This window comes from Pelophylax lessonae (genome assembly GCF_965119305.1).
Source record: "Pelophylax lessonae genome assembly, chromosome: 2".
In the NCBI taxonomy this organism is placed as follows: domain Eukaryota; kingdom Metazoa; phylum Chordata; class Amphibia; order Anura; family Ranidae; genus Pelophylax; species Pelophylax lessonae.
The window spans coordinates 268,374,901-268,394,369 of record NC_138769.1 but is presented as its reverse complement, the minus strand read 5'-3'; the positions used below and the strand labels follow the sequence as shown (position 1 = coordinate 268,394,369).

General features: G+C 42.2%; 1 protein-coding gene across 2 annotated transcripts in view; it reads right to left on the bottom strand.

The window, feature by feature from the left end:
• The window catches only part of PLEKHA6 (pleckstrin homology domain containing A6), a 949,845-nt gene extending 933,929 nt beyond the window's left edge, over nucleotides 1–15,916 (bottom strand). For both annotated transcript variants that reach the window (XR_014224910.1, XM_082245107.1), the window contains exons 1-2: nucleotides 15,891–15,916; nucleotides 15,710–15,815 (exon numbers count right to left, since the gene is read on the bottom strand). Coding sequence is in view for 1 of the 2 variants with exons in the window: in XM_082245107.1 (XP_082101233.1) it covers nucleotides 15,710–15,808 (99 nt within the window). In the remaining variant the exon portion in view is untranslated. The remainder of the gene's footprint in view (nucleotides 1–15,709; nucleotides 15,816–15,890) is intronic.
• Nucleotides 15,917–19,469: the final 3,553 nt, after the last annotated feature.

Sequence of the window (19,469 nt, the reverse complement as noted above, 5' to 3'; positions counted from 1 at the left end):
ACCAAGGCTCTTCTCCCCCGATAGCTCAGTTTGGCCGGACGGCCAGCTCTAGAAAGGGTTCTGGTCGTCCCAAACGTCTTCCATTTGAGGATTATGTAGGCCACTGTGCTCTTAGGAACCTTAAGTGCAGCAGAAATCTTTTTGTAACCTTGGCCAGATCTGTGCCTTGCCACAATTCTGTCTCTGAGCTCTTCAGGCAGTTCCTTTGACCTCATGATTCTCATTTGCTCTGACATGCATTGTGATCTGGAAGGTCTTATATAGACAGGTGTGTGGCTTTCCTAATCAAGTCCAATCAGTATAATCAAACACAGCTGGACTCAAATGAAGGTGTAGAACCATCTCAAGGATGATCAGAAGAAATGGAAAGCACCTGAGTTAAATATATGAGTGTCACAGCAAAGGGTCTGAATACTTAGGACCATGTGATATTTCAGTTTTTCTTTTTTAATAAATCTGCAACAATGTCAACAATTCTGTGTTTTTCTGTCAGTATGGGGTGCTATGTGTACATTCATGAGGAAGAAGAATGAACCGAAATGATTTTAGCAAATGGCTGCAATATAACAAAGAGTGAAAAATTTAAGGGGGGGTCTGAATACTTTTCGTACCCACTGTAAATAATATTCGAAAAGGGTTTCCAAAACATAGCCTCTCGAGGGATTTTGCCGAGGCCCATATTAAAGACCCTATTAAATTAATATTCTATGGGATTGACGCTGTAAAACCCCGCTGTAGAGTTGTTAATAAAACAATTAGTATTTCAAGAAACAAAACGGCCTGGATTTTTTAATTGGAGAACCTGCAACCAAAAGGGTTAAATATAGATATAGATCTTAACTGTTTTATCTCTCATTTTTAAATGCTATATTCCAATTTCCCATTTACCACATACCACCTCGTATACCTTTTACCAAACAAGTTTTTTAGCATGCTCATGCAATTCTGTATTATTTGCCACCTCCCTCTTATTTTACCCATTCAATAGATTTATATCCTTCAAGTTATTTGATTATTGTACAGTTACCCACATTAAAGGTCTGCATACCCACATTCAATCCTATACATGTCAAGTTCACCCAAAATGCCCTTTTGGTACATGATGTATATTTTTATATACATATACACACACATTATATATATATATATATATACACACACACACACACATAGAGTACATATATACGCTTATCCTACTAATTAAGAAAAAAAAATTATATATATATATATATATATATATATATATATATATATATATATATATACACACGCACATACATACAGTGCCTTGTGAAAGTATTCGGCCCCCTTGAACTTTGCAACCTTTTGCCACATTTCAGGCTTCAAACAAAGATATAGAACTGTACATTTTTGTGAAGAAATCAACAAGTGGGACACAATCATGAAGTGGAACGAAATTTATTGGATATTTCAAACTTTTTTAACAAATAAACTGAAAAGTTGGGCGTGCAAAATTATTCAGCCCCCTTAAGTTAATACTTTGTAGCGCCACCTTTTGCTGCGATTACAGCTGTAAGTCGCTTGGGGTATGTCTCTATCAGTTTTGCACATTGAGAGACTGAAATTTTTGCCCATTCCTCCTTGCAAAACAGCTCGAGCTCAGTGAGGTTGGATGGAGAGCGTTTGTGAACAGCAGTTTTCAGTTCTTGCCACAAATTCTCGATTGGATTCAGGTCTGGACTTTGATTTGGCCATTCTAACACCTGGATATGTTTATTTGTGAACAATTCCATTGTAGATTTTGCTTTATGTTTTGGATCATTGTCTTGTTGGAAGACAAATCTCCGTCCCAGTCTCAGGTCTTTTGCAGACTCCATCTGGTTTTCTTCCAGAATAGTCCTGTATTTGGCTCCATCCATCTTCCCTGTCCCTGCTGAAGAAAAGCAGGCCCAAACCATGATGCTGCCACCACCATGTTCGACAGTGGGGATGGTGTGTTCAGGGTGATGAGCTGTGTTGCTTTTACGCCAAACATAACGTTTTGCATTTTTGCCAAAAAGTTTGATTTTGGTTTCATCTGACCAGAGCACCTTCTTCCACATGTTTGGTGTGTCTCCCAGATGGCTTGTGGCAAACTTTAAACGACACTTTTTATGGATATCTTTAAGAAATGGCTTTCTTCTTGCCGCTCTTCCATAAAGGCCAGATTTGTACAGTATATGACTGATTGTTGTCCTATGTACAGAGTCTCTCACCTCAGCTGTTGATCTCTGCAGTTCATCCAGAGTGATCATGGGCCTCTTGGCTGCATCTCTGATAAGTCTTCTCCTTGTATGAGCTGAAAGTTTAGAGGGACGGCCAGGTCTTCGTAGATTTGCAGTGGTCTGATACTCCTTCCATTTCAATATTATCGCTTGCACAGTGCTCCCTGGGATGTTTAAAGCTTGGGAAATCTTTTTGTATCCAAATCCGGCTTTAAACTTCTCCACAACAGTATCTCGGACCTGCCTGGTGTGTTCCTTGTTCTTCATGATGCTCTCTGCGCTTTAAACTGACCTCTGAGACTATCACAGTGCAGGTGCATTTATACGGAGACTTGATTACACACAGGTGGATTCTATTTATCATCATTAGTCATTTAGGTCAACATTGGATCATTCAGAGATCCTCACTGAACTTCTGGAGAGAGTTTGCTGCACTGAAAGTAAAAGGGGCTGAATAATTTTGCACGCCCAATTTTTCAGTTTATTTGTTAAAAAAGTTTGAAATATCCAATAAATTTCGTTCCACTTCATGATTGTGTCCCACTTATTGTTGATTCTTCACAAAAAATTACAGTTTTATACCTTTATGTTTGAAGCCTGAAATGTGGCAAAAGGTCGCAAAGTTCAAGGGGGCCGAATACTTTCACAAGGCACTGTGTGTGTATATATATATATATATATATATATATATATTTTTTTTTTTTTTTTCTCTGAGCCTACTGCATATGTTTTTTAGTAATTTTATCATCTTATTTTATTATTATTTATTAAATTTCATATATATCAATATATTTCCTCTTCCCAAATAAACTAATTATACTGTTATATTAAGTTGTTCTCCATATTAATTAGACCCCTCCTAGAAGCATTTTTAATATTAAGGAATTTATTCATTTATTTTTTAATATTCATATATTTTTTTCCTATTTAGAATGTATTTATTGTATATTGATTATTAACTAATGGGGTTAACCTTATGTACACTGCATTAATAGCATATACATATAATTGGCATTACACACTGATTGGACCTTCAATATCTGATTACACCTATCCATTCGTTGCCATTAATAAGTATCAGTATATATCTCAACAATTGGCCCTACTTCCAGTTATATGGAAACCACGGTCTCCCTTAATGTGTGACTCTGATGGGTTTGTTGCTGGGCAACCGCAGCGTACATATAGTTGTGACCAGGAAGTGAAGTGACGCTGCTGAGGACGTCTATGACGAAACGCGTACAGCATAGTTGCATCATTTACAGATCCGGGACCTTCGTGTAAAGTACAGCGTTCCAGAGTCGCATCCACTCGGATGCGCATTGCCTGCACGGTCTCCCCTGTATAGTTGCTGTTTTTATGCCATTTATCTACTATGGAACTGTGAGTACCTAACCTTGTGAACTTTACTAAAAAACTTTTGTTGTTACGGTATCACACTATATGTCCCCCCCTTGTTCAGTTTCATACACATTACTGCTGGAGTCCAACTTAGGAAGTATACTGATTGCTGAGGATCAGCACTTACTCCCCCCACCCCCCTCCTGGTACAGAGACATGCTCCGGACATGGGAGCATTGCTTAGGACCCACAAGACCAGCTATCTCAACGCTGTGGTACACAACTCAATATTATCTCTGCCTAATACCCCTGTGTGGGGTTAGGCACTCTGGTGAGTGCAATCTATTTTAAAACAACCCTGGGCACCCTTCTTTATAATATGAAGAAATCTGGGATCGCCACATGAAGATCGAGCACAACCATTTATGGATTTTTATAATTTATGCACTGAGCTTTGGATTATATTTCACTGTGCATACAATCATTTGCACCCCAAAAAGTTTTTTTATTAACCTTTTTATGCACTTCTATATTGGATACTGTCCACTTTGAACTTTATTCCCAGTGTAATTTATTATACCTATCACAGGTGTCACACTATTGCACTAATCACTTTATTTTTTATTACTGGATATATATACTTATTTTGTCTCCACTCTTTGGTTTTATAATTATCGATTTTTTTATATCAATTTATTTTTATATATTTATTACTGTCACTGATTTATTTAGGTTATCTATAATAATTATTGATTCTACTACACCTCCCTCAAGCCACTAAAGTCATCACTAAATATGTTTTTGCACTTTATGTCACAATGTCACTTTATTGGGATTTATTTAACCAATTAACCAGGCAATGTCACTAAGCACTTTATAATTGGTGATATTGATCATATTTATGCAATTTAGAGTGATTTTCTAGGTGCATTTGTTTAATTTTATTAGTTATCGTTGCGGTGCACATTTTTATAATTATTTTGCACGTGGTTAAAAACATATTATTTATACATTTATACTTATATAGAGCTTACAAAACCGCAATACCTAAAGTAAGCACCCAAGCGCTCAGTGAGAACACGTATCTACTAGCTGTATAATATACAATGCTGCTACTTAAAAAAGATAATATGAAAGGCGGAATACATATAAATGAAAAACATATAATAAAATAAAATATTCCAGTAGCGCAAAGATGGTGACAACTCCTCACCATCTAACAATCTGTGACCATGACTGCTAGTGCATAGACAGTCTGAATACAGTCAATATAAGTTCCACCAAGACAGCAGGAATAATAGCAATAATAGCAATAGTCCACAATTGTTATTCCTGGAATGTTAAATAGTATGTGCAGGCATACTGGATCACCATGACCGCCACCACCGTGCTCAAAGTGGGGAGAAGCAATGCAAACTCACCAACTTCACTGGCTCAGTTACTCTCGTGACTGAGCAGACAAGCCTGATGCAAAACACATCCACTAAGGGGTCCAAAGTAGGCACAGCGATAAATGATCAGTCAAGCTCAGCAACATGTAGGGGAAAGAACAATGCTCCACTAGTGTGATAATGCTTACACCACTTTATTAAGCACATAAAACAAGTATTGCACTCACATGTATCCAGTAAAACATCCGCATATCATAACATAGGGAGGTGTGCACCCTTCGGGACTCGTGTCCAGACTCCACGCCGTGGACCGCGCACCTTCCGGGTGTCCAAGCTCCTCGTACACTAGGTGAGGTTATGCCGCCTGGTCACGCCCCGACGCGTTTCGTACTTCCGACTTCTTCACCGGCAGCAATAGAAATACCTCCGACTCCCCACCCACTACGGGAGAAGAATTGCTCCCTTTTGAGCGGATCTGCTCCTCCGAGAAATATGATAATAAAATATCAAATATATATAAAATCCTAGTGGACTTGAAAGGACCGGCGGTCCCGCTATTCATCGACAAATGGGAGAGGGAACTGGGCACACGAAATAGAGATTTTCACTTAGGAAAAAGTTTAAAATTAATACATAGTTCCACAGTTGATATAAACACAGCTGAAATGAATTACAAATGCATTGCAAGATGGTACATTACCCCTGATAAAGCTCATAATTATCAAAAAGAAAATCAAAAAAACAGCTGGAGTGGTTGTTTAGAAGTAGGTACAATGGCGCATTTATGGTTGGACTGCCCAAAGATCCAAAAGTACTGGAAGGAAATCTTGGACCTAATCAAAAAATTACAAAAATAGAGTTTCCTGAAGATCCCTGGTACTGCCTATTTCACGGTATTAAAAATGCCATTAGGCAATATAAAACATTAATACCCCATCTGATGAATGCAGCAAAAGGATAAATCCCATTATTTTGGCAAAAGGAAGAGGCCCCGACCATGGGAGACTGTACGGGTACAGAGAGTTGAGAGAATAAGAACATTGGAATACATGAGAGATTGGGAAGAAGACGATACAGAGGAATGGGGTGATATAAGGGAAAATTGGAGAGAGTTTAAGACAACGAGAGAATACGCTAAATGGAGTGGAGAAAAAGAGAAAGACAATTAGCAACAGATAAGGGGGGGACCAATAGAGGGAAAATAAGGGAAGGGAGGAGTTATATCACTGGAAATTGACGTTTTTAATGTATGAATGTATCTGTATGCTCCTTTATTTTTGAAAACAATAAATACATTTATAAAAAAAAAAAAATGTATGACCTGTGGTGTGATGTCAGACCTGGTCATCCACCCAAGACTAAACTGAGTGGTTGAGTTTTAGCACCCACTTGAAAAGTTTACAATATAGTGAATACAATTCCAATACTGCCTGGTCTTTAACTGCTTCCATACCGCGCCATAGTAAAATGACAGCGGCAGGAAGTCTTTCTCGATCCGGGCGGCCGTCATATGCCGCTACTGCACGCCCCCGCAGCGATCGGGGGTGAGGCTCGTCCCTTGGACTGAGCCCAACCCCGATCACGGTAAACAGCCAATGAAATTGGCTGTTTACCACGTGATCGGCTGTGTCAATCACAGCCAATCACATGAGCGGCTCCAGCGCGAGCCGCTCGTTCCTTCCTCGATGCGCGCCCCGACGGGGGAGCGCAGGGCGGCGATCGGGGACGAGGCTCGTCCCTTGGACAGAGCCCACCCCCGATCTAGGTAAATAGCCAGTGAAATTGGCTCTTTACCACGTGACCGGCTGTGTCCAATCACAGCCGGTCACAAATGTCAACAGAGAACATGGTAACTAGCTGTCACCGTGTTCTCCTCCTCACACACTGATCCTGTGTGAGGAGGAGATTGTGGTAACAGCTAGTTACCAATTACAGTGCATTCCAAACACACTGATTGCCCCCCCCCCCCCCCCCAATAAAGAGCACCTGTCACTAGCCCATCAAAGTACCTGTCACTAGCCCATCAAAGTACCCGAGTACCTGTCACCAGCCCATCAGGTACTCTGATGACAGGTACTCGGTACTCTGATGGGCTGGTGACAGGTACTCGGGTACTCTGATGGGTAGGTGACAGGTACTCGGGTACTCTGATGGGATACAGAGAGGTACTCGGGTATTCTGATGGGCTGGTGACAGGTATTCGGGCACTCTGATGACGGGTACTCTGATGACGGGTACTCTGATGACGGGTACTCTGATGACGGGTACTCTGGTACTCTGATGAAGGGTACTCGGGTACTCTGATGAAGGGTACTCGGGTACTCTGATGAAGGGTACTCGGGTTACTCTGATGAAGGGTACTCGGGTTACTCTGATGAAGGGTACTCGGGTTACTCTGATGAAGGGTACTCGGGTACTCTGACAGGTACTCGGGTACTCTGACAGGTACTCGGGTACTTTGAGTACCTGTCATTGGAGTACCCGTCATCGGAGTACCCGAGTACCTGTCACCTACCCATCAGAGTACCCGAATACCTGTCACCTACCCATCAGAGTACCAGAGTACCTTCCACCTGCTCATCAGAGTACCTGACACCTGAAGTACCCGAGTACTTGCCACCTGCTCATCAGTACCCATCACTACTCATCAGTACTCATCAGTACCCATCAGTATCTATCAGTATCAGTACTGATCATCCGTACCCATCAGTACAGTATCACCTATCGGTACTACTCATCAGTACCCATCACCTGCCCATCAGAGTACCCGAGTACCTGTCACCTGCCTATCGGAGTACTCCAGTACCTGCCACCTGCTCATCAGTACCAGAGTACCTGTCACCTGCCCAGCAAAGTACCCGAGTACTTGTCACCCTTCATGCAGCCACCATGTCCAAGTCCAAAAAGGTTTATATACGTCCTCCGTTTAAACCTAAATACCGCTGTTATGGTAGCAGATAGCTGCCATAACCCTGGTATTTTTTTAAACGGTGGACGGTTGGCTTTCCAATAAGGGTGGTCCCAGTGGCGGATTCGCCGTGGGATCACCCTTTCAGGATGGCGGAAGAGGTGCCCCCCCCCCCTCACGCCGCGTTCCGGTCTTTCTCCCCGCTTACCGTACCCGCCGGCAGCGGGGAAAACGATCCTCACAGACAGGATGTCGAGTGAGGGCAAGCTTGCCCTCACTTGACTCTATGGTCATGGAGGACCAGAGCTACGGCAAATGTCGTTGCCTAGCAACCGGTTTAAAGGTCCTTTGTTTTTTTTTTCATTTTATTTATTTATTTATTTATTTTTTCTATCTTTTAGTGTACTTGTGAGATCTGAGGACTTTTTGACCCCAGATCTCACAAAAAAAAGGTCCTGTCGTGCCTTTTTCTATTACAAGGAATGTTTACATTCCTTGTAATAGAAATAAAAATGATCAATTTTTTTTTTTTTAAAAAACGGTGTAAAAATAAAAAATAATAAATAAAATAAATAGTAAAAAAAAAAAAATTAAAGCGCCCTGTCCCCGTGAGCTCGCGCGCAGAAGCGAACGCATATGGAAACCCCGCCCACATATGTAAATGGTGTTCAAACCACACATGTGAGGTGTCGCCGCGATCGTTAGAGCAAGAGCAATAATTTAAGCCCTAGACCTCCTCTGTAACTCTAAGATGGCAACCTGTAGAATTTTTTAAAATGTCGCCTATGGGGATTTTTAAGTACCAAAGTTTGTCGCCATTCCGTGAGAAAATTTTGACGCCATGACATGTTGGGTATCTATTTACTCGGTGTAACATTATCTTTCACATTATGAAAAAAAATTGGGCTAACTTTACTGGTTTCTTATTTTTTTATTCAAAAAAGTGAATTTTTTCCAAAAAAAATGGATTTTTGTAAAATCTTACCGTAAAATCCTTTTCTCTTAGCTCATTGACAGACGTAGTCCTCGGTGATACAGCACCTTCGGGTTATGTTGCCTCCACAGGAGTAGGACTAGACAGGAAAAAAAATGCTCTGGCCACACCCTAGGGGCAGTCCCAGAGGGTATATCCTCTCTCTCTCTGCCTCAGCAAATCAGTTATGTCATAAAAGCAGTCTTTAGAGAATTTAACCCAACCCAACTCAAAAAAACAGAGCGGCGGGTACTACGTCTGTCAATGAGCTAAGAGAAAAGGATTTTACGGTAAGATTTTACAAAAATCCATTTTTCTCTATCGCTCATTGACAGACGTAGTCCTCGGTGATACAGCACCTTCGGGAAGTCCCAGAGCAGTATCACAAATGAGGGGTGGGAAAATGGAAATCAAATCCAAATCTAGAAGGCCCAACCGGTGCCAACTAGAAGTTTACAATGCTCATCCTTAATGATGAGACTCAACAAAAAAATTTTCAAACAGAAAAAAAACCCTCGAGGTAGACCACCGGTCTCCTCAAATTGCGGCCTGCAAAACCTTGCGGCCAAATGAGGCATCCGCCGATGCCATCACATCAATTTTATAAAATTTTGTAAAGGTATGTACCGACGACCAGGTGGCCGCTTTGCATACCTGGACCACTGACGCCTGATGGCGAAAGGCCCAGGAAGTACTGAGCGCTCGAGTGAAGTGCGCCCTAACAGGGAACGGAGGATTCCGACCCTTAATAGAATAAGCCTGTACCACCGTCTGACTGATCCATGTAGATATGGTCGCGGCAGACACAGGCAACCCCCTTCAAGGGCTATCCGTGATCACAAAAAGTGAGTCCGTCTTACGAAAACCACTTTAGGAAGGAAGGATGGATTCGGAAGAAGAACCACCTTATCCCTATGAACCACCAGATCTGGGGAACGACAGGATAATGCGGCCAGTTCTGACACCCTGCGTAGAGAAGTAATGGCCACCAAGAAGGCCACCTTCTGGGAATGTAAGCAAGGGAATCTCCCTAATATCTTCAAAGAGAAGTTTCTGAAGAACCGACCACACTAAATTAAGATACCAGGCGGTAAGGGTGCGCGCACTGGCGGAGCCAGATGTCGCACCCCCTGGATGAAATTCCGCACCAAGGAATGATTAGCCAAAGGTCTCTTGAAAGAAGATTGCTAACGCCGAAAACCTGACCCTTGATCGTGCTCAAGGATAGTTTCTGCTCAACCCCTTGTTGCAGACAGACCAAAATTCGGGTCACCGAATAGGTATGTGGGGAAAATCCAATAGATTCACACCATGCAATATAAGACTTCCATGTGCTGGAAGTCGCTTTCCTTGCTTTAACTGGAGGTAGGAATAACTGAAGCTGACACTCCCTTGTCCTTCAGTACCTGGGTCTCAATGGCCAGGCCATTAAGCCAGCGACTGTAAAGCAAGATGGAAGATCGGTCCCTGAGACCGCAAATCCTCCCTGAGAGGAAGTCTCCAAGGAGCGTCCGCGACTAGCCTCGCCAAGTCGGCGTACCAGGCTTGACGAGGTCAATCCAGAATTTCCAGAATAACTGGAATTCCCTCCACCTCTATCCTGCGAAGAAGTTCCCGCAGCAACTTGAGAGGATGGAAGGCATGCCGTAGCTGATACTGCCCCCACGGGGCGATCAGCGTTTCTGCTGCGTCCGCTAGAGGATCGTGGCGCGAGCTACAAACCTCCGCACCTTCCTGTTAGGCCAAGGTGCCAACAGATCCACATCCGGGATGTCCCAATGAAGGGACAGCTAGGGAAAAAACCTCTGGATGAAGAGGCCATATGCAATTGGATCCGAATCGGGCTGCTCTAGAGCTGCTCGATCCAGTAAATCAGACAAAATCTGATCGCTCTCAATTCCGATACCCTTATTGGTAATCTGGATACTATCGGAAGAAATTACTTCCCCTGGTTGAGCATCGGAGACTTCCTGGTCCGCTCGCTCAACCGGATCCGATTGTCCAGGGAATCGGAATTCTGATTCCATTAAAAAAGAATCTCCTTCAGGAGAATTCGGGTATGAGACTGGGTATACGGTACTGCCTCTAAGAAGGCCACCATCAGTCCCAGCCAATTGACGGACAGCAACATCCGAATCGTTGACTGAACCTTCTGGAGTTTCCCAGCAAGGAGAAACTCTCTTGCCCAGGATGTATCCAACCTTAGGCCCAGATAGTTCAGTCTCCTGGTGGGAATCAGGGATGATCTTTGGGAAAGCGAAAAAACGCTGATGTCCTGCGATGATGGGGATATAAAGATAGGCATCCTATATGTCTATGGACGCCAGGAAATCTCTTTTATGCAGGGAGGCCACCACTGTACGGATGGACTCTATTTCTTCCCAAGTCCAGATTTGGACGCACCTTGCCCTCTTTCCTGGGCATTGTGAATAGGTTTGAATAGAACCCCTGAAACCGCTCAATGTTAGAAGGGCAGAATCGCACCGGTGGAAGTGATCGAAACTCGATCCTGTGTCCTCCAGAAACCGGTGAAGACATCCCCCCCCCACCCCAGAGATGGGTAGGGGCGCATCAGGCTATATTCTTCAGGCTTGGCTGAGCCGGACTATTTGTTTACCCGACCAGCGCCCTTTGAAACCCCTCTAAAGGGGCTTTGGAGGGTTTCGCCTTATCGCCCGCCCTCGCGGAACGAACAACTCTATATGAGCAGAAAAGGAAGGTCCTCGTTAGTTACGAGGTCTTTTTATCCTAACAGTCTGTGGCAAGACAGCAGGTGGTACCGTCTATCCTATAAAGAGGAATTCCTCAAACGGATAGCACCTAGCCATGCGTTTGGAAATAACAGGGGTTCGTTTCAAAACGACCCCATTTGGGTAAAGGAAAATCCTTCGCCCTTTTGGTAGGCTAACAAGTACCAAAAAGGAATCTCAGTCTCAGCTACCTCTGCCGGTGTAACCTCAAGACTAAGGGTTTCCCGGACGGACACAACTAGTGCATCCACCACTCTTGTGCTATGGCGGAGGCAGAAACGTGCTCCTCACTGCTGAGGAGATATTACCTGAGACAACAGCCCCCTAAGAGGGACCTGCAACTGCATTGACCAGTTCCGAATCCGTATCTGAAGTATCTGATAAACAATAGGGGTAGGCGGGGGTCGCTACTTGACCCCCGTCCCTGACAGGCCACCTCCACCCGGGATACCAAAGACTCCAAAATTGCCGATAATGCATTAAAACACAAGTGGGGTACTGGAGGGTCCTGCGGCCACCTTGAGGGGATCAGGTGGGGATACCTATGCGGCAGGGTCAATGATTATACAAGACACTTGCCAGCGACAAAAAATGAGAAAGTAAAAGAAATTTTTTTTTTTTTTTTTTGTGTCCCCCAGTCGCAACAGCGCCCCTCAGTGTTACCTGCCTTTTTGGACCCCACAGAGAGAGAGACAGACCCCAAGGCTCATCCCTGATGCACAGAAGTTTTCATCAGCTTGCTCAGTGCTTGTCTTGTTACAGACAGGAAGTCTTTGGCCCTATTTCCTGGGTAAAAGAGGCGGCTCCGCCCCTTAACACACCTGCCGGCTCCTCCCCCTGGCTCCATGAGGTGTTTGAGTCACCTCAAACATGGCCGCCCCCATGCTGGAGACACGAGGCTACACCAAAATGGCGGCCTCGTGCGATCTACCAGACAATGGCGGCGGCCTGCACAGAATAGCGGCATGTCTGCAGCAGGATCTCGGCCTCACAACCCTTCACCCTCATGGTGGTCAGCGTGGTCGGAGGTACCGGACCCTAGCGGGCCGTATGCGGACCGCTGCTTAGCTGGAGGAATGATCTGGAATGCAGTATACATGTATAGACATCGCCCTGTGGCTACTGACAGGTAGGATACCTTATACTATCACAGTAAAGTTCTAGTACTGCCACTGACTACAATCATTTACACATCTTTACAATTAGATTGTCAGCTCCCAAACCAAGCCTCCTGGCTTCTTGTACACAAAAATCACACTCAATTAGGGGGATCTGTGACATGTTGTAGGATAGAGGGGAACCCATCCTTACCATTACAGAGAGGGGCCCGCGTTCACCACAAGACTCGTCAGGGGGAAAGGGGGAACATACTACTCACCATACCGGAACCAGGCGGGCGCCAAATCCTGACAGTACCCCTCTCCACCGAGGTAGGAGGGCTGTCGAACAATACGGGCGCCGTGACTCATGGTCTTTGGCGTTTCAGCGAGACGTTTAACTCACAGGGTCAGTCCCCGTCCAGTGGGACTATGTCGCGGCCGACCCAGCGCGGAGCTATGGCCTGCACGCGCTCGTAGGCTGAACTGGGGTGACCACTGGATCTCAACATCCAGCCCGTCGCCCAGTTCAGCTTTCTTGCTTGAAGATCTCACAGGAACACTGGAGAAAAAAAGCTGTCTTAAAAAATTCTTTTCTAAGAAAAAAATCCTGCCAGGACCGAAGATCCCAGCAAGGTATCTAGGTCCTTACTCCTGACTAGACAGAAAAAAACTGATTTGCTGAGGCAGAGAGAGAGAGGATATACCCTAGGGTGTGGCCAGAGCATTTTATTTCCTGTCTAGTCCTACTCCTGTGGAGGCAACATAACCCGAAGGTGCTGTATCACCGAGGACTACGTCTGTCAATGAGCGATAGAGAAAATTGCGTTTGGAAGACCGCTGCACAAATACGGTGTGATAAAAAATATTGCAATAATCTCCATTTTATTCTCTAGGGTCTCTGCTAAAAAAAAATATATAATGTTTGGGGGTTCCGAGTAGTTTTCTAGCAAAAACAACTGATTTTAGCTTGTAAACACCAAATGTCAAAAATAGGCCTAGGCAAGTGGCTAGGATGCATGATGGTGCTCCTTGGATTTTGGGCCCCTCTATATGGCTAGGCTGTGAAAAAGTTTCACACGTGTGGTATTGCCACACTCAGGAGGAGTGGCAGAATGTATTTTGGGGTGTCATTTTTGCTGTGTACATGCTATGTGTTAGGAATATCCTATAAATTGACAACTTTGTGGGAAAAAAAAAAGTTTATTTTTTTCCCACATTTTCCAAAAACTTGTGGAAAAAAATGACATGTTCAAACGACCCATAATGCCTCATAAAATATACGTTGGAGTGTTTGCTTTCTAAAATGGGGTCATTTTGTGGACTTTTCCATTGTATTGGTGCTCTAGGGCCTTCAAAAGTTTGATAGGTAGTAAGAAAGTTTTATGTGTATTTATGCTCCTAGAACGCCTGAAGGTGCTACTTGGATGTGGAGGCTCTTTTTGTGGCCAGGCTGTGTAAAAGTCTCACACATGTGGTATCAACATACTCAGAAGGAGTAGCAGAATGTATTTTGGGGTGTCATTTTTGCTGTGTACATGCTATGTCTTAGAAATAGCTGATAAATTGACAACTTTGTGGGAAAAAAAAGAAAAAAAAAATGTTGTTTTCTTCATTTTCCCAAGAATTGTGGGAAAAAATGATAACTTCAAAAAACTCACCATGCCTCTTACTAAATACCTTGGACTGTCTACTTTACAAAAAGGGGTCATTTGGGGGGTATTTGTACTGTCCTGACATTTCAGGGCCTCAAGAAAGGAGATAGGCCGTCAGTACATCTGGTGTGATCAATTTTCAGTAATTGGTACCATAGCTTCTAGACTCAATAACTTTCACACAGACTAAATAATATACACTAATTTGGGTTAATTTTACCAGAGATATGTAGCAGTATCAATTTTGGCCCAAATGTATGAAGAAAAATTAATTTTTTGCAAAATTTTATAATAGAAACTAAAAAAAAGTGTTTTTTTTTTTCAAAAATTTTGCTTTTTTTGCTTATATCACGAAAAAAAAAAAAACCCAGTTGTGATCAAATACCACCAAAAGAAAGCTCTATTTGTGTGAAAAAAATGATAAAAATTTTGTTCGGTTACAGTGTAGCATGACTGAGCAATTGTCATTCAAAGTGTGAGAGTGCTGAAAGCTGAAAATTGGTCTGGGCAGGAAGGGGGTCTAACTGCTCTGCATGGAAGTGGTTAAGAGCACAGTGCAAAAGCATACAGAGTGCTTAGATCTTACATGGCCATGATGCTGGACTGTATTTAAAGACCAGGTTTTAGCCCTCTCAGAGGGCATATGCGAGGACTGGGTTTCATAGCAACAGACCACAACACTTGATTTGTATAGCACCCTGCACCTAACTGCACCAATTGCCAAGGTGACTGCCATTTCAGGATCCAGTACACAGAGCAACATTACAGGCTGTGCCTGTAAAAGGACACTCTGGACCCAAACACTGGAGATTTCCTGGGACTTGAAGACCCAGAAAGCTGACAGGCATACCCCCTAGTTTGACAAAACATCACCACGAAGAGGGCTTAGAGTCAGAATTGGCTGGTTTGAGGACCATATCTTCTGACTTCCAGACTTAGATATGGAGCTGAAGTCCTATGAGGGAATCAAAGGAACTTTTCCTAGACTCAATATTAGATCTACCTGCAGGAGCACGAGCCTACTTATTCTGGGGGGAGAAGGGTACTCTTACTCCCCGTGATCACCTCAATTTATTTATCAAAGGAGGAACCAAACAGGCATTCTTCCTTAAAAGACAGATGCTCAAGGCACTTATTGCAGAGGGGTTTTGATGAAAAGCATTTGAGACAACAAATCCACTTTTTATGTTTTGAGATGGTGCTGACAAGGCCACCAACTCAGAAGCAATCGGTGGAAATTTGAGCATTGTGTGGCTAGCTTTAGGATACATAGAAAGCATCAAGATGGTATTCCAATAGTATTATACCAAAGCATCAGCTATAATTTGTCATAACTATTTACACACTGTAATATATATACAGAGCTTACCCTAATGCCAGGACCATCTGGAAGTGCATCAGAGACCATGCTGTATGTGTTCTCACTGGATATATTAGTGGTCTGCTTTCTACCCGTCTCAGCACTCATCTCAGATCTAGTTAAGAAAATACAGGGATTACACAGCAGCATAAACTGTACCGTATTTTAAAAAATGATGCATCAAACTCACCCAGGCAGTCCACTTTCCTGCAGGATCTGTCCCCAGTCACTGTGTGCAGAACTAGGATAAGGTGTTCATTCTGACTATATGAAACAAAGAAAAAAAGGGGGGGACAAAAAAGCAGAGAAATCTTAACATATAAATTGATTTCTGTACTGCAGCCCATTTTGTATGCATACTTCATTTTATACCAAAGATATAAGACCTTGTTAAATATGACATTTCTTGATATTAGCTTCAAAGATTGTAAAATACTGGTGTTTTCCTAGAAAAATATCTAATTTGCATGGAGACAGTGGCAATTTTAAGTTGTTTCAAATGTGTTTAAAGCATATGTATAGCAAAAACGTTTTTTACATTTTTTTCAGTCTGTGTCCCAATCTTAAGATTGCCCTTTACTTCCTTTTCCACAGACACAGTAGAACAGGGGTAGGTTACCCCCGGCACGGGTGCCACGTAGCCTCTTTTCCCAGCACTCGACTTCCTCCCCATGAGCAGAGCAGCACAAGGAAGGATTAGTGAGACGCCGCACTAATTAATTTACGATCTCAAAACTCCCCACACCACAGCCGCACTGAGGTAGACGCTGTGCCACACATTGTACAACATGAGAAACATTGTTTGGTTCTCTTTCTTTGCTGTAGCTGCAATTGTCACTCACAGTTCCATCCAGCTGTTGTGATTGGGAAGAGATTGGGAGCAATTCTGCTAAGGGGGCGGTCTCTGTTTCCAGCAGGATGACTGGGCCACTGGTAAAGTCATTCACAGTCCTACTAGCCTTCCCCAACATCTGGAAGAAAATGACTCGCTTGGCTGCCACTACCAATCTCAGAAAGAAGGTATTTCATGGATTGAGAAAAGCACAATCGGGTGACAGTTTCTGAAATTACTGTTGAGCTTCTGGGAATTTTGTTGAAATAGTTAGCTACCCCTTTGCTTTAATTTTCTACTGCTCTCCTACCACACTGACCATTTTAATTTTGGGTGGAGAAGACAGGTGGTAAACCATTGGCACATCCTCGTCTTTGAGACTATTACCTTGGTGACACTTTAAAAAGGACTTATTGCTTATCATATCTCACTTTTTTTTTTCCACTTTTTTTTGTTACAGTCCCTGTCCCCCTTGCTCTTTCTTTTTTCATTTATTCCTCACATAGCTATAAGTATACACTGAAATATATATATATATTTTTTTTTTTACAATTGTCGCTCTTTTTTTGTTTATAGCGAGAAAAAAAAAAAAAAAAAATCGCACAGGTGATCAAAATTAGAAATTAAGAGCCTATGCGCTACCAGTAAAGTAAATGAAAGTGATAGTAAAGAATAATCAAAATAAAATAATAATACAAGGAAAAAAAGCTGCCAATTTGTAGTGTCACCACATACCAGAAAATAAATAATGCAAACAAATCTGCGCCAATTTCAGATAAATAATCTGATAAACAAAATGATTATAATAAATATATAACAAATGTGATGTGCAAAATTAAAATGATGTAAGGCCAAAAAAGGCAAAAATATAAATCCAAATATAAAGTCCATATAAAGTGCAAATGATGCAAAACTGTTAGACAATAAATGTGTAAAGTTCATCAAAAGTCCACGTGCAAGTGCAGGAAATTAGCAAACAATGGTGATCCAGCAATGTTATGAAAAACTTTCAATCCAAATGTGTCACCGATGCGAACATTCCCAAACCAAGGTATCCAACATTGAGTGCAATGGCTGCTCACCTCAGGAATGAATAAATCAAACATTGCTCATAAACACAGTATCTCACTAAAGTGAGTACACCCCTCACATTTTTGTAAATATTTTATTATAGCTTTTTATGTGATAACACGGAAGAAATGACACTTTGCTACAATGTAAAGTAGTGAGTGTACAGCTTGTATAACATTGACATTTTTCTGTCCCCTCAAAATAACTCAACACACAGCTATTAATGTCTAAACCGCTGGCAACAAAAGTGAGTACACCCCTAAGAACGTCCAAATTGGACCCAATTAGCCATTTTCCCACCCTGGTATCATGTGACTCGTTAGTGTTACAAGGTCTCAGGTGTGAATGGGGAGCAGGTGTGTTAAATTTGGTGTTATCGCTCTCACTCTTTCATACTGGTCACTGGAAGTTCAACATGGCACCTCATGGCAAAGAACTCGCTGAGGATCTGAAAATAAGATTTGTTGCTCTACATAAACATAGCCTAGGCTATAAGCTCCGTGATGTTGTCATGGAGGAGTGGAAGAGGACTCCAGTGGCAACCTGTGACGCTCTGGTAAACTCCATGCCCAAGAGGATTAACGGAGTGTTGGAAAATAATGGTGGCCACACAAAACATTGAGACTTTGGGCCCAATTTGGACATTTTGACTTAGGGGTGTACTCACTTTTGTTGCCAGCGGTTTAGACAGCTGTGTATTGAGTTATTTTGAGACAGCAAATTTACACTGTTATACAAGCTGTACACTCACTACTTTGTAGCAAAGTGTCATTTTTTCAGTTTTGTCACATGAAAATATATAGTAAAATATTTACAAAAATATGAGAGGTGTACTCCATTTTGTGAGGTACTGCAACTCTAGTGATACCACAATAGCAGCTAGTCAGAGGTAATGGATCGCTAGCCGCACAAAAAGGTGGATGAAGGAAATCTTCCTTAGGGTTTCCTCCTTTTGTTATTCAAACTATAGTCAAACAACCTCATGACTGTCAGCTGTTAGCCTATTACCAGTTTGTTCAGTTGGCCCCTGGCTTTTATGTAAAAGTGATTACTTTTACGGAATTGTGAAGGTGCCCTGGGTAAATTCAAGCATTCCAGGACTGTCATGTAATGAAATAAGATATGCTCAATGGAACAGTTTTCTTCATGTTACATTTATAATGATGATGTAGCTAATTCTTTGCATGCACAGTTACGGTAGCAGTACTGTTAAGGCCTGATTCTATTTCAGAGTAGAAAATGCCTTTGCTAGGTGTGGTTGGAATTTGGCTGGATAAAGATTGAGAAATTTACCATCTGTCTTTAGTTTTGCATGGACTTGTCATAAGAGTATCCAAATTGCTTTAAGTTCAAGAAGTTCTGTGCTGCAGTTTTATGATAGTGTAGCTGACCACTAATTGACCAGAATGTACATCCATTTTTTTGCACAACAGAAAAAAAAAAAAATGACATTTTTGGAGTTAATAGAAATTTTGCAGATTAAGGACTTCACCTGGTAATTCTGCAAATAACAAACCTTTTTTTTTTTTGCTAGAAAATGAATTAGAACTCCCAAACATATTTTTAGCAGAGACCTTAGAGAATAAAATGGAAATCAATACAATTTTTTTATGTCCCACAGTATTTGTGCAGCAGTTTTTCAAACGCAGTTATTTTAGAAAAAATACAGGATAAGATACAAATGAAAAAAATGTAATAAAAAAAAAATGTTACCCCAATTTCTTTGTATAATGTAAAAGATGATAGGTCCAGTAAACAGATACCCAACATGTCATGCTTTAAAATTGCATCTGCCCGTGGAATGGTGGCAAACCAAGGTGCTTAAAACTCTCCATAGGCATCACTTTAAACGTTTACAGGTTGCGC